Here is a 15,272-nt window from a genome sequence, read left to right as displayed (position 1 = left end):
CCCTTACTTTTCCATTTTTATACCCTCCACCATAGGATGGGGGTATATTAATTGTGTCATTCCATTTGTAACACATCGAAATATTGCTCCCAGACCCCATAAAGTACACAGAAAAAAATTTCACTAAAAATTTTCCAATTAAAATTTTAATTGAGTTTTAAAAAAATATTCAATTAAAAATTTAATTGAATCAACAAATTTTTTAATTGAAACAAAAATCAATCATGAAAATTAATAGTATCAATTAATTTTTTAATTGAATCAATTAATTTTTTAATTGACCTTAAATTAATTTTTTAATTGATACTATCATTTCTGTGATTGAAGACATTTCAATTAAAAATTAATTGGATCAATTAATTTCGTGATTGAATCAGAATTTTTTTTGTGTGTATATATATTCTGGGTCGTGGTGAAATTCAGAGTCGATCTGAGCATGTCCGTCCGTCCGTCCGTCTGTTGAATCACGCTAACTTCCGAACGAAACAAGCTATCGACTTGAAACTTGGCACAAGTAGTTGTTATTGATGTAGGTCGGATGGTATTGCAAATGGGCCATATCGGTCCACTTTTACGTATAGCCCCCATATAAACGGAACCCCAAATTTGGCTTGCCGATCCTCTAAGAGAAGCAAATTTCATCCGATCCGACTGAAATTTTGTACATGGTGTTAGTATATGGTCTCTAAGAACCATGCAAAAATTGGTCCACATCGGTCTATAATTATATATAGCCCTCATATAAACCGATCCCCAGATTTGGCTTGAGGAGCCTCTAAGAAGCAAATTTCATCCGATCCGGTTGAAATTAGGTACATGGTGTCAGCATATGATCTCTAACAACCATGCAAAAATTGGTCCACATCGGTCCATAATTATATATAGCCCCCATATAAACCGATCCCCCGATTTGGCTTGCGGAGCCTCTAAGAGGAGCAAATTTCATCCGATCCGGCTGAAATTTGGTACATGGTGTTGGTATATAGTCCCTAACAACTATGCAAAAATTGGTCCACATCGGTCAATACTTATATATAGCCCCCATATAAACCGATCCCCCGATTTGGCTTGCGGAGCCTCTAAGGGAAGCAAATTTCATTCGATCCGGCTAAAATTTGGTACATGGTGTTAGTATATGGTCTCTAATGACCATGCAAAAATTGGTCCACATCGGTCAATAATTATATATAGTCCCCATATAAACCGATCACCAGATTTGACCTCCGGAGCCTCTTGGAAGACCAAAATCCATCTGGTTCAGTTGAAATTTGATACGTGGTGTTAGTATATGGTCTCTAATGACCATGCAAAAATTGGTCCACATCGGTCAATAATTATATATAGTCCCCATATAAACCGATCCTCAGATTTGACCTTCGGAGCCCCTTGGAAGAGCAAAATTCATCCGATTGGGTTGAAATTTGATACGTGATGTTAGTATATGTTATCCAACAACCACGCAGGAATTGGTTCATATCAGTCCATAATTATATATAGCCCCCATATAAGCCGATCCCCAGATTTGACCCCCGGTGATATTTAACAACCATCCCAAAAGTGGTCCATATCAGTCCATAGTCATATATAGCCCTCATATAAACCGATCCCGAGATTTGGTTGTGGAGCCACTTGGAGGAGCAGATTTCATCCGAGTCAGTTGAAATTTGGTACATTGTGCTAGTATATGGCCGTTAACAACCATGCCTAACTAGGTCCATATCGGTCTATAGTTATATATAGCCCTCAGATAAATCGATCCCCAATCACACAAAAATTGGTCCATATCAAGTTCATAATTGTATAATGGGGGGCTACATATTTCAATTCTGGCTCTCTACGTACCGCGCAGAAGTCCATATCGATTCGTAATTATTTGTAGACTTACCTCTTTTTGTATAATATATACTCACAATTTAGAAAACGATGTTAAGAAGTTTTAAGATACCACAACCTAATTAATTCGATTATGGATGACAGTTTAATTTTCCCTTTATGTAAATGGAGAAATATTTTTTTTTTTGGGAAATTTCCATTATATTTGTTTTTTTTTATTTATATACCCGTTAAAATTAAGAAAATTGTTACGTGTTGCAAAAACTGCATAAACCAAAAGTTGTTATATGTCAAAACAAAAGAATTTGTTATGAAGTTAATCTTAGAAGATGATTTTGGATATAAGAATTTCTTAATTTTTTGTTTTCTGGGTTATAGTTAAGGATTTAACCCTAAACAGCTTATCTACGCCTGAGAGACGTATGCGTTTTTTTAGTTTTTCGCTCTCTCTCATGAAAATGAGTACCGAAAATGTGATTTTTTTGTTACATAATAAATACAATTTTGGCCAAAAACATTTTTAAATGATAAGGATTTGTATATAGAATCGATGTAAGTACAAAAATTTAAAACAAAAATTCAAAAATTTTGACCACGTGATGGCAAACTATGATACGTGCCAAAGACGTATGTTTAGCTTATCCGTGACTTTCAGTAGGATAAGCTTTCTAGGGTTAAAAAAAGCTTAATTATTGTACTGAAACGTTAGCTAGGATGTTTATTCGATTTATCGTGAATATTTTTTAAGCAAAAACACAATATTTTAAATTATTCGGTTAATCGAATGCCCATGATCAAATAAAGTTTAATCGAATTAACAACTTAGTCGATACTAGAGGTGTGCACGTGACACGAAATTGTCGTGACTCACGCGTCGTGCTGGAGCGTAAGTCACGAAAATAATATCTTCGTGAGTGTGCGTGAGTAACGAATTTCGGAAAAAACGCTCACGAAAAGAATCCCGCTTACGAACATAAAATGCTTACGAGTTGAATTCATTTGTAATTTTAGTGAGTGTTAAGTGATTTATAACGCTCTCGATTTTAATCATACTCATGTTTTCACTCTGGTTCTATTGGTAAATTACTCATAAAATTATTCGTGAGTCACGAGGTTTTTCGTGAGTCACGACATTTAAAAGATTTTCGTGCCTGAGTGTGCATGAATACAAATTTTCTTTTCGTTAGCGTGAGTCCTACCAAATAATATAGCGCGCGAATAAGATTTCTCCGTCGTGAGTGTGCGTGAGCAAAATATTACTCACGTGCACACCTCTAGTCGATACCTATAGGTATGCAGCTTACAAACAAATATTATAACTCTCTTCTTTCGTTGTTTCCTGTTGATGTTTGTTATAAATAATTTTTATTTCTAATTATAACACATTTCTTATGAATGCAATTTTCAAAATACGTAGAGAATTGACCAAGTTACTGATATGATTGATTTAATGCAATATTTCCATAAATAAATAACATTCAACATCCATCTATCATTATAAAATATATTCTAACTCTGATTATATAAACAATTATTATTGTTTTATTTTTTAAATTCATTGATACTAATATTACACTTTGTATGTATGGTTCTTTTCATGACAACAAAAATATATTTCGTTTCAAAACAAATTTAAGTTTAAATGAATAAGTAGTTTTAACTTAATTTCATTTTAACATATACATTCTTGGGTAGCTACAATAGGTTAGCTTATGCCACTAGTGGTAACTTTTATCTCACTTAGTACCGTTCAATCGAGGCAAAAATTTAGGATCTCCAGCATATCTGAGAAGAAGGGAATTTTCAGCGAAAAACAAAAATCTGTATAAAGATATTTGGGTCAGTATTAAAGCTTCATTTTCCGGCATAAGTTTATCAGACGGTGGATTTAAAAGCAAAGGTTATAGGTTAGGTTAGGTGGCAGCCCGATGTATCAGGCTCACTTAGACTATTCAGTCCATTGTGATACCACATTGGTGAACTTCTCTCTTATCACTGAGTGCTGCCCGATTCCATGTTAAGCTCAATGACAAGGGACCTCCTTTTTATAGCCGAGTCCGAACGGCATTGCAGTGAAACCACTTAGAGAAGGTTTGAAACCCTCAGAAATGTCACCAGCATTACTGAGGTGGGATAATCCACCACTGAAAAACTTTTTGGTGCTCGGTCGAAGCAGGAATCGAACCCACGACCTTGTATATGCAAGGCGGACATGCTAACCATTGCACCACGGTGGCTCCCTGGAAAGGTTGTAGTCAGATTTATGATATATGCGGTTTTTTGAAAATCGGACGTAAATATTGAGAAATATTGATTTTACAAATATTGGGATTTTCTATTTCATAATTCGTGTATTTGACTCTTTTATAACATTCAAACCCGACACAAATTTCCTAATCATCACCCTTATTCCTGAAGTCGCCCTCGCCGTCGCTTTTCGTGTGTCACTACTAATAGGTATTCCGTTCGTCGATATATTCTGCTGTCAACGAAAATCGATATTCCTGACGTCGTCGCCAATATCGTCACTTTTTGTCGCCGTTAAATTTACCAGCGACGAGTTTGGTGATTAAATTTTGAAGAAGTTTTTTTAGATTTTATTAATCGAACAATTGAAAAATAAATTTAAAAAATGGAAATTGGTAAGAAGTAATGTGACTAATCTTCAAAAATTACAAAAAATAAAAAAAAGGATCTAGAGATCAGCCATAAGATGAGCTAGACTGACTCCAACGATTTAAACCCGGTTGGAACAAATTGTTTGTGTTCAATGCCTTTGGCCTTTAGAGACAAATTGCAATAAATGGTAGAAACGCTGTAACTATTATTAAAAATCTATATTGTTCAAGTATATATTGCAGCTTCCACTCTTTGATTGGAAGCAGTTTCCACTCTATATCAAAGAGTCCTGAGCTGACCACGATTACAAATCTATAAAAATGCGCTATTTAACAGCCATGTTCTTATTTTCGAGTCTATTCCGAATCCGAAAAAATAATAAAATCCGCTCTAATTATTTTCGGTACAAATTTCCTGTTCTTAAATTAGAGTGGTTTTGGATTTCATTTTCGAGTCAGCTGTTTAAAAAAGTATTTCTTCTGAAGTGTTATTAAAATGCCGTGCGGATTTTTATTATCTGTTTTGTTGTTAAAGAAGCGCAAATTTCAAGAGTCCCGTGTTATGAGACGATGCCTTAGGAATTCTTTAGATCCCATGGACATTCCAGATGCTGCGTAAGTCTATATAAAGCAATTGTTGTGCTATATTCAAAATTATAATTATCCGCACATAGCTTTGTTGCTTTATATCGCCTTAACAAGGACTCATTCGTGTCAGTTCTGCGAGAGGTAGCCCCGCGTCTAAGAAAATATTCCATTCCACCAATTCTACAATTAACGGCCACCCTTAGATATTTGGCTACCGGATCATTTCAAGGAGTAATTGCCAATGACCTCAATATTAGCCTTGCACGTACAACCTTCTGCAAACTTATGTGGCGTGTCATAAATTTGTTGGAAGACACGATATGTCCGATATGGATAAAATTGGAGATGACTGGTGAAGAAATAAGATCTAGTAAAAATTTCTTCTTTACAAAATATGGAATACCGGGCGTGATTGGATGCATCGATGGAACACACGTTCGTATAATCAAGCCCCCATCGGATGAATCTTTATACTACAACCGCAAAGGTTATTTTAGTTTAAATGTTATGATTGTGAGTGCATAAGCCTCATACATGCATTAACATTTTGTTTAAAAAAAGTTTTTCTTTAGATTTGTGATAACACAATGAAAATTAGAGCAGTAGATGCAAGTCGTCCTGGTTCATGCCATGATTCATTTGTGTGGGGCCTAAGCGCAGCGAGAAGTTATTTCATGGATCTACATCAAAGCAGCGAATATAGTGGATGGCTTTTAGGTGATTCCGGATATGCACTAGAACCCTTTTTGATGATACCCTATAGAGCTCCAAGTTACGGTAGTACACAGCATAAATTTAACAAGAGACACTGTTCTGCCCGAAACATTGTCGAGCGAACTATAGGAAATATAAAAAGCCGATTCCGGTGCCTTCAACAAGGCGCCCTTCATTATATACCATCAAAAGCTGTGAAAATAATCAACGTGTGTTGTGCATTGCACAATATTTGCAAACATTATAATGTAATTTTTGACGAAGAACCCCCACAGCCAACAGAAGAATCTGGCGAAGATGAGCAGGAATTTTTTACCAGTGAGGAAGCTTTATCTATTAGGGATAGCATTGCCGCGTCACTAAGATAGAAAGCCACATTTTAAAATAAAATCAGTTCCATTTTTATTAATATTATTAAAATAAAAGAAAAAAACAATAACGATAAAAACAAAAAATAACAATTCATTTTCGGTCCAGCCGAGTTTAGCTATCAATATCTTATAATAGTAAACATATTTTTTTAGCATTAAAAATGGGTTGATTTAATTCTGTTTCCCATAGGCCATGGTTTCCATTATGTCTAGTTTCAGTTTTTTAAGTTTGATAAGTTCAAGTTTCATCTCGTTTTTTTCTGCTAGTTTCTTCTCAATCTCTATATGATGTCGTTTGTTTTCCTGAATTTCTTCTTTTTTGAGATAACGTAGCTTGTCTAGAGAACTATCTATATTTTTAAGTCTTTTTAAGAGGCACTCATTTTGTCCGCATAGCTTTTCAATTTTTTCTCCTAAGAGATTAAAGTTTTTGGACTCTTCTTCCATTATGTGCGTTACATCGTTAAGAGCTTTCTTTTTTTTCGGTGACGGTGGAGCATATGGACTAGGAGTTTCGATTTCCTGTGTACCGTTTGTAAATGATACGTCTACTTCACCGATCGTTCCATTTGTGAAGTCGACAGACACGCTACCATCTTCTGTAGCAAGGACTTGAAAATTGCTGGAAGACATGCTATTAAAATCCATGTCCGCTTGATTGGAAGTAACACTTTTCTTGGATGAATAAGCACTTTGTTTTGATGTACACATGTCTTTATGTACTATGTCCGATTCACTTTTTTTTGATTGACCAACAATAATTTTCTTCCCCGGCACTTTTTGAGAACAACCAAACGTTTTAGCTCCTTCTATTCCTTCTACTGCTGCATACAATCCACATATAACAGCCAACTCTTCTTCCGTGCGTGTTAAGTGGTGCTTGTTGAAGGGTCCTCCTCCAGTACGACGGTCTTCAGCTTTATTATCTGCAAGTTTCTTCTTAATATTGAGCCGCCAGTCCTGCCATGCCTGAAACAAATTCAAATAATTTTATGAAACTTAAATAAATGACATCAAAAACCTTCTTCCAATTGCTAGCATCCTTCACTGGTGGTCCTGACGCATTTAGTTCTTCAGATAATTTCAGCCATAGCTCGTCGTGAACCACACGGTCTCCCTTCTCAAATCCTCTTGCTAATCCAGGATGTATAGTAAAAAAATCTAAAAATATTTGATCTTGGGCAGCAGTTTTATGTTTTCCCCTGCAAAATGAGAAATTGTTAGTAGTTTTATTATCAACATATTTATTTACTTACATTTTACAAACTTTCTTTCCCGCGTCACTGACTGCAAATGTTTTGTTTATTTTTTGTCATATGTTTTTACCATTCGGGGTTACCAAATTGCATTTTTTCTGGTTGCAATGGTTTTTACATACAGTCTGCAGTGCACACGAAATACTAAGGCAACTCTAACTTCTCTCGAACGTTTTTTTCCGGGCATTTAGAGAAAATCACACTCTAAATATTCACAGGAAAAAGAGACCTATTTATTTTTAAAAATTACTTGTATTTAATGTTATCCAACAACATATATTATGTAAGAAATAGCTAGAAAACATATTGTACTTTATAAATATACGCCTTTTAATGCTATTTTGGATGAGAATTTTTTAATATATTGTCATTCTAATTGGTTTAGATTACTTGTGTTTGCTCTAAAATATTTAGAGAATTTTTACTCTAATTCGGATTGAAGAACACCTTGACAATCGGAATATTCTCTAAATGAGCTAAATCGAAATGAAGAACATGGGCGTAACTAAATTAAAGTAAACGTGTTGATTTTCAATTCCATTTTAATAGAAACCCTTCAAGGCCAATGTATTTCATTTAGCACCAAACTTAGATAATGTAAACCATTTCCAAAGTCAAATTTATTTTGATTTTCCAGTTTTGCACATCAGCTGATTGTTTTCTTTCACTATGATCCTTGTGCCATTGATTTCAGCGTCGTCGCCATTTTTATAGTTTTGGAAGCTTTTACTGTCCTTGAATATATATCCACATTTTTCCCGCGTCAAATTAAATATTTTTTCTTGATTTTCCGACATAGAATTGCGCCAGTAATAAAAATATTATAAACCGAACAAAATAATATTCATTTTTTGCACATCAGCTGACTGTTTTCTAGTGATATCGGACTTTTATTACCGAGCATTGTAATCGTCGTCGCCATCGCCACTCTACAGGTATACCAAAATAAATGACGAGACGACTTAAAAGCGACAGACGACAAAAAGCGACGGCGAGAGCGAGGACGACTTCAGGAATAAGGGTGCACAATTTTAAGAATTAAAAAAGTGGAAAATTCGACTTTTATTCAATCCTTTATTGTTAAACTCATCAAATTTTTATGTGTACCTTTATTTTCTTGTAGTAGTTGGCGCCTAAAAAGGGTCGTTTTGTTTCATTTTATCATCTTCGCCATATGACCTCTTACGAGTCCCGTTTAGGTACTGTAATAAGTATTAAACAAATGAAATAGTGAACTAGTTGCCATAAAATTGGAATTTTCATTTTACTTAAAAAACAAAAAAATATGTTTGCTATATGTTATATGTTAATGGAGTTAGATAGATTTTTAAATCTTTCCATGATAATTACAATAAATTACATATACATCACATCATCTTTAAAAAATATGCTTTAATGTTTAATATTCTCGTTTTTATATGCGTGTATGTATTGTCTTAATTCAATTGTTATCTAAAATCTTTTCCATTGTTTATTACAATAATAATTTCCTATGTGTACGAATTGTTTTTTGTTTATTTTTCTTCATTCTTTCTTATAGTTAATGAATCAGTCTACAAATTACACCGAATATGAAGCATGGAACACTGATATGGACTCCTCAGGTGGGGGTCTAGATCATTCAGCCGATTCAAATTTATCATCAAGTGATAACGATCGTATTAATTCCTCGCCAGATAATCTGTTAAAAGGTCCCAGTGGTAGTAGTGGAGGTGGCAGCAGCGGTAGCAATAAATTTAACTATGTAAGTGTGAAAATTAAAAACTAATAGACACTATCTTTAAATTGATGTAGTTATAATTTGACATGCATAATCCTATTTTATTTCTTTAGAAATTAGCACCAAAATTTTATTTCTACAGAATATTTTGTCAACATTTCTTTCTATAGAAAATTTTGTCAAAATTTTTTTCTATAGTAAATTTTTTCATCATTTTATTTCTATAGAAAATTTTGCCAAAATTTTATTCTATAGAAACTTTTTTATAGTAAATTTTTTCATCATTTTATTTCTATAGAGAATTTTGTCAAAATTGTATTTCTATAGAAAATTTTGTAAAAATTTTATTTCTATAGAAAATTTTGTCAAAATTTTATTTCTATAGAAAATTTTGTCAAAATTTTATTTCTATTGAAAATTTTGTAAAAATTTTATTTCTATAGAAAATTTTGTAAAAATTTTATTTCTATAGAAAATTTTGTCAAAATTTTATTTCTATAGAAAATTTTGTAAAAATTTTGTTTCTATAGAAAATTTTGTCAAAATTTTATTTCTAATAGAAAATTTTGTCAAAATTTTATTTCTATAGAAAATTTTGTCAAAATTTTATGTCTATAGAAAATTTTGTCAAAATTTTATTTCTATAGAAAAATTTTTTTCTATATAAAATTTTGTCAACATTTTTATACCCTTCACCAATACTGTGGTACAGGGTATAATAAGTTTGTGCATTTGTATGTAACGCCAAGAAGGAGTAATCATAGACCAAACTTTTAGTATACGGATCGGCTTAGAATTAAATTCTGAGTCGATTTAGCGATGTCCGTCTGTCTGTCTGTCTGTTGATGTATTTTTGTGTGCAAAGTACAGCTCGCAGTTTTAGTCCGATTGTCCTAAAATTTGGTATAGGGTCCTGTTTCGGCTCAAAGACGATCCCTATTGTTTTTGGAAAAAATCGGTTCAGATTTAGATATAGCTGCCATATATATTTTTCACCGATCTGGTCATAATTGGCGTGTATATCAACCGATCTTCCTCAAATTCCGTACATCCGAATATTTTGTGAGTCTCGAAAAACTTGCAAAATATCAGCAAAATCGGTTCAGATTTAGATATAGCTCCCATATATAGCTTTCGCCGGATTTACACTCATATGACCACAGAGGCCAATTTTTAACTCCGATTTAGTTGAAATTTTGCACAGGGAGTAGAATTAGCATTGTAGCCATGCGTGCCAAATTTGGCTGAAATCGGTTCAGATTTAGATATATCTCCCATATATACCTTTCGCCCGATTTACACTCATATGACCACAGAGGCCAATTTTTAACTCCGATTTAGTTGAAATTTTGCACAGGGAGTAGAATTAGCATTGTTACTATGCGTGCCAAATTTGGTTGAAATCGGTTCAGATTTGGATATATCTCCCATATATAGCTTTCGCCGGATTTACACTCATATGACCACAGAGGCCAATTTTTAACTCCGATTTAGTTGAAATTTTGCACAGGGAGTAGAATTAGCATTGTAGCCATGCGTGCCAAATTTGGTTGAAATCGGTTCAGATTTAGATATATCTCCCATATATACCTTTCGCCCGATTTACACTCATATGACCACAGAGGCCAATTTTTAACTCTGATTTAGTTGAAATTTTGCACAGGGAGTAGAATTAGCATTGTTACTATGCGTGCCAAATTTGGTTGAAATCGGTTCAGATTTGGATATATCTCCCATATATAGCTTTCGCCCGATTTACACTCATATGACCACAGAGGCCAATTTTTAACTCCGATTTAGTTGAAATTTTGCACAGGGAGTAGAACTAGCATTGTAGCTATGCGTGCCAAATTTGGTTGAAATCGGTTCAGATTTAGATATATCTCCCATATATAGCTTTCGCCCGATTTACACTCATATGTCCACAGAGGCCAATTTTTAACTCCGATTTAGTTGAAATTTTGTACAGGGAGTAGAATTAGCATTGTTGCTATGCGTGCCAAATTTGGTTGAAATCGGTTCAGATTTAGATATATCTCCCATATATAGCTTTCGCCCGATTTACACTCATATGTCCACAGAGGCCAATTTTTAACTCCGATTTATTTGAAATTTTGTACAGGGAGTAGAATTAGCATTGTTGCTATGCGTGCCAAATTTGGTTGAAATCGGTTCAGATTTAGATATAGCTTCCATATATATGTTTTTCTGATTTCGACAAAAATGGTCAAAATACCAACATTTTCCTTGTAAAATCGCCACTGCTTAGTCGAAAGGTTGTAAAAATGACTCTAATTTTCCTAAACTGCTAATACATATATATCGAGCGATAAAGCATAAATAAACTTTTTTGAAGTTTCCTTAAAATTGCTTCAGATTTAAACGTTTCCCATATTTTTTTTACTAACATTGTGTTCCACCCTAGTGCATTAGCCGACTTAAATTTTGAGTTTATAGATTTTGTAGAAGTCTATAAAATTCTTCCAGATCGAGTGATATTTAAATGTATGTATTAAGGGAGAAACCTTTATATATAGCCCCCAACACATTTGACGGATGTGATATGGTATCGAAAATTTAGATCTACAAAGTGGTGCAGGGTATAATATAGTCGGCCCCGCCCGACTTTAGACTTTCCTTACTGGTTTTATATAGAAAATTATATCAAAATTTTATTTCTATAGACAATTTTGCCAAAATTATATTTCTATAAAAATTGAAGTACTTCTTAGTTCGAGAGGAATAAAATCTACCAAAATATCAAGAATTCTACCAAACAATAAAAATATTTGCAATTTTTGGTAGAATTCTACCAACTGTGGCAACCGTGCTCAAAATCTGCTAGTACACACAAAAAAACTATTTTTTGTCTTCAATCACGAAATTAATTTATCCAATTAATTATTAATTGAAATGACTTCAATCCCAGAAATGATAGTATCAATTAAATTAATTGATACTATTAATTTTTGTTTCAATTACAAAATTTGATGAATCAATTATTTCATTTCATTTTATTGAGTACCTACACAACAAGATTAAAATCTTATAATTACAGTGCAGGATTATAAATGTTAGGTTAGGTTAGGTTAGGTGACAGCCCGATGTATCAGGCTCACTTAGACTATTCAGTCCATTGTGATACCACATTGGTGAACTTCTCTCTTACACATTGCAGTGAAGCCACTTAGAGAAGCTTTGAAACCCTCAGAAATATCACCAGCATTACTGAGGTGAGATAGTCCACCGCTGAAAAACTTTTTGGTGTGCGGTCGAAGCAGGAATCGAACCCACGACCTTGTATATGCACCACGGTGGCTCCCATTATAAATGTTAAAATATCTCCGATTTATAATAAGTATATACAATAATTAAATTTAAAGATAAAAAGAAAAAAAAATTAAAATTTAAATAAATAAAAAAAAATTGTATTAATAATAATAGAAAAAAATATATATATAAAGAAATTACTTTTAATATTCAATTGCATTGTATTATTGATGATTGAAATTGAAATTGTGATACTATATTATATCTACAAGCAAATTTTTAATGATAAATATTTTAATTTTGAAATAAATTTTGAATACTCTTCTTAAAAGATGATGCGTTGCTGATGCATTGTATATCGGGTGGTACAGTGTTCCAGAGACGTATTGTGCCAATAAAGAACTGCCATTCGGATACAAGAATTGTCCTTATAAAGGATATTATATTCCTATTTCTATCAGATCTGGTAAACCGAATTTTATCATAGAGATAGCTGGGTTTCCGTTTGTAAATCAATTTATGTAGAAATACTAACGACTTGACATTAAGCAGGGTATTAAAACTAAAGTCAATGAGGGAGTTTGTAACATGCGAAACATGATCGGTCCTGCGTAACCCATACACATAACGAACTATACTATTGAATGCCACGTTAAGTCTATTTTTGCTCACGGAGTCACAATTCGCGAAGAGTTCAGATCCGTAAATTAAATCCGGTAACAAAAGACTTTTCGCCAGGAGAAGTCGAATATTGACTGGTGTGTAGGAATGAGTAACCCATAAAGCACGAGTTTTGCATATGTTTGTCCAACGGCTGTGTTTACATGACTTGGCCAACTCAATGTGCTATTGAATACTACTCCAAGATTCTTAGCACTAGTGACTACATCGATTTTCTGACCATTCATCATAATGTCAGCATTGGACAAAGAGAACCTTCTATTCTTGTGTATAATCAAACATTTAGACTTTTGTGGATTTAGTAGCAGACCATTTGCTGTTGCCCATCGAAACACACGATCAAGGTCGTGGTTAAGTTTCCCCAAACACTCACTAGTATCACCTACCGGACTACTTAAAAAGATTTGTATGTCGTCTACATACATAAGTATCTGACTATGGACTATTTCTAGAGGTCATTTGCGTACATGCACAATAATAGAGGTCCAATTATAGAATCCTGTGGAACCCCTTTCGTAACTGGTAATGGCAATGAAAAAGTATCTCTGGTGTAAACCGTCTGTAACCGATTGTTAAGATAGGAAGTAATAAGAGAGGTAGCAGTAGGTGAGAAATTGAAAAATCTTTGAAGTTTTAGACATAACATTTTGTGATCAACAGTATCGAAAGCCTTTGAGTGATCTAAGAGTACAAGAAAACTAACATGGTTCTCATCAGTATTTCTCCTAATTGACTCCGATACTTCGATTAGTGCACTCACACAACTATGATCTCTGCGGAAACCAGACTGCCTTTCAGATAACAAGATACTGCGAAGAAGATAATCATATATCTGCTTATGTAAAATCTTTTCGAACACTTTAGAAACATAACACAAAATAGCAATGGGTCGTGACTCTGAATTAGATTTCGGTATCGGAATAATCGTTGCATGCTTCCATATCTTGGGATAAGTACTGGAGGTCAGAATTGTGTTAAATAAGTAGGTGAAAAGAGGTATAAGTTGAGGGAGCAGTATTCGTATAAACCTGGTGTCCATTCCATCCAGGCCAATAGCATACGACTTCACCATGAAAAAACTCTCTATGACCTCATCTTGGGAAACGCACCTGGACTCGAAATCGTTCCTCTCAGATAAGTTTCCTCCTATACCGTCATCCGTGTCATAGAAGGATGTGTCCGTCGGAGGGGCAGGGATATTAGTAAACATCTTGTTCAAGTCATTTGGATCACCTTGATAACCGCCCGATGACCTAGACTTCCCAACGCCAATATCATGTATAATTCTCCATTTTTCCCTGAAATCTACAGCAGAATGGAAACGCATAGAGTAATATTCAGTCTTCGCCGCATTGATATTTATGTTCGCTATTCTCCGCGCCGATCGATACTCCTCTAGAAGATGTGGTAATCTAAAGCGCTTCTATCGTGAGTATGCAATATCCCTTTCCCTAATAGCAGTCTTAATCGTGTCGTTAAACCATGGTTTAGTACCTGATTTCACTTTGATCCTCTTAATAGGCACAGTTGCGTTATATAGATCACACATAGCATTTCGCAAAAAATCAAATTGCTGGTCAACAGATATGAGTCCATACATGTCATGCCAATCTATTTGTCCAAACATATCCTGCAGTCCAATATAATTCAAATTACGAAAATCACGGTACGTGTATTCGATCTGATCCTTCATTAATTCAAGATTATAAGACAGGAATATAAGGTCGTGTTTCGAGAAACAAGGAGCCGAAATCTGGTCGTATAGGAGGACGTCAAACAAATTATTTACAAAGAACAAGTCCAGAAGAATTTCTGTACTAAAAATACAGACCTTGAGCTTTAAGTAAACGCAAAGTCAAAAGGAAAATTCGATGTGTATCTGTTTACGTCGAGAATTCATCAAAAGGACGAAAGTAGCGACATCAAAAGTCAACTTGTAAATGTTGACTTTTCCAAATTTGAAAGCTAAATTTTTTAAATCAAAGAAAAAAATTTAATTTTTTTCAGGAGGTGATTCTGAGTCGATCGGTATACATTCTAAATATAGTCTAAAATCAATATTTCTGGTACACGGATGAAAAAGACTGTTTTTCATATGTTTGGCTATAAACATTATATGTTTGGAACACAAATTTTTAAACACAATATTTTTGAGTGCAAGCATATAATGTTCATAAACTAGCATAACATGTTTGGGACATATATGTTAATATGTTAGAAC

General features: G+C 33.9%; 2 protein-coding genes across 4 annotated transcripts in view; one reads left to right on the top strand and one right to left on the bottom strand.

Annotated features, from left to right (window-relative positions):
• Positions 1-15,272, top strand: part of Asap (ArfGAP domain of ASAP) — a 104,021-nt gene that overhangs the window by 86,209 nt on the left and 2,540 nt on the right. For all 3 annotated transcript variants that reach the window (XM_075308769.1, XM_075308771.1, XM_075308770.1), the window contains one exon: positions 8,921-9,124. In XM_075308769.1, the coding sequence (XP_075164884.1) occupies positions 8,921-9,124 (204 nt within the window). The remainder of the gene's footprint in view (positions 1-8,920; positions 9,125-15,272) is intronic.
• LOC142237449 (uncharacterized) lies at positions 6,131-7,880 on the bottom strand. Its single transcript, XM_075308772.1, has 2 exons — positions 7,146-7,880; positions 6,131-7,093 (listed from the first exon to the last, which is right to left on the bottom strand). Exon 2 carries the CDS (start codon positions 6,833-6,835, stop codon positions 6,296-6,298), a length of 540 nt encoding a protein of 179 aa, XP_075164887.1. The 5' UTR covers positions 6,836-7,093; positions 7,146-7,880; the 3' UTR covers positions 6,131-6,295.

This window comes from Haematobia irritans, chromosome 5 (assembly GCF_050003625.1).
Source record: "Haematobia irritans isolate KBUSLIRL chromosome 5, ASM5000362v1, whole genome shotgun sequence".
Classification (NCBI taxonomy): domain Eukaryota; kingdom Metazoa; phylum Arthropoda; class Insecta; order Diptera; family Muscidae; genus Haematobia; species Haematobia irritans.
This window is presented reverse-complemented; position numbering and strand designations above follow the sequence as displayed.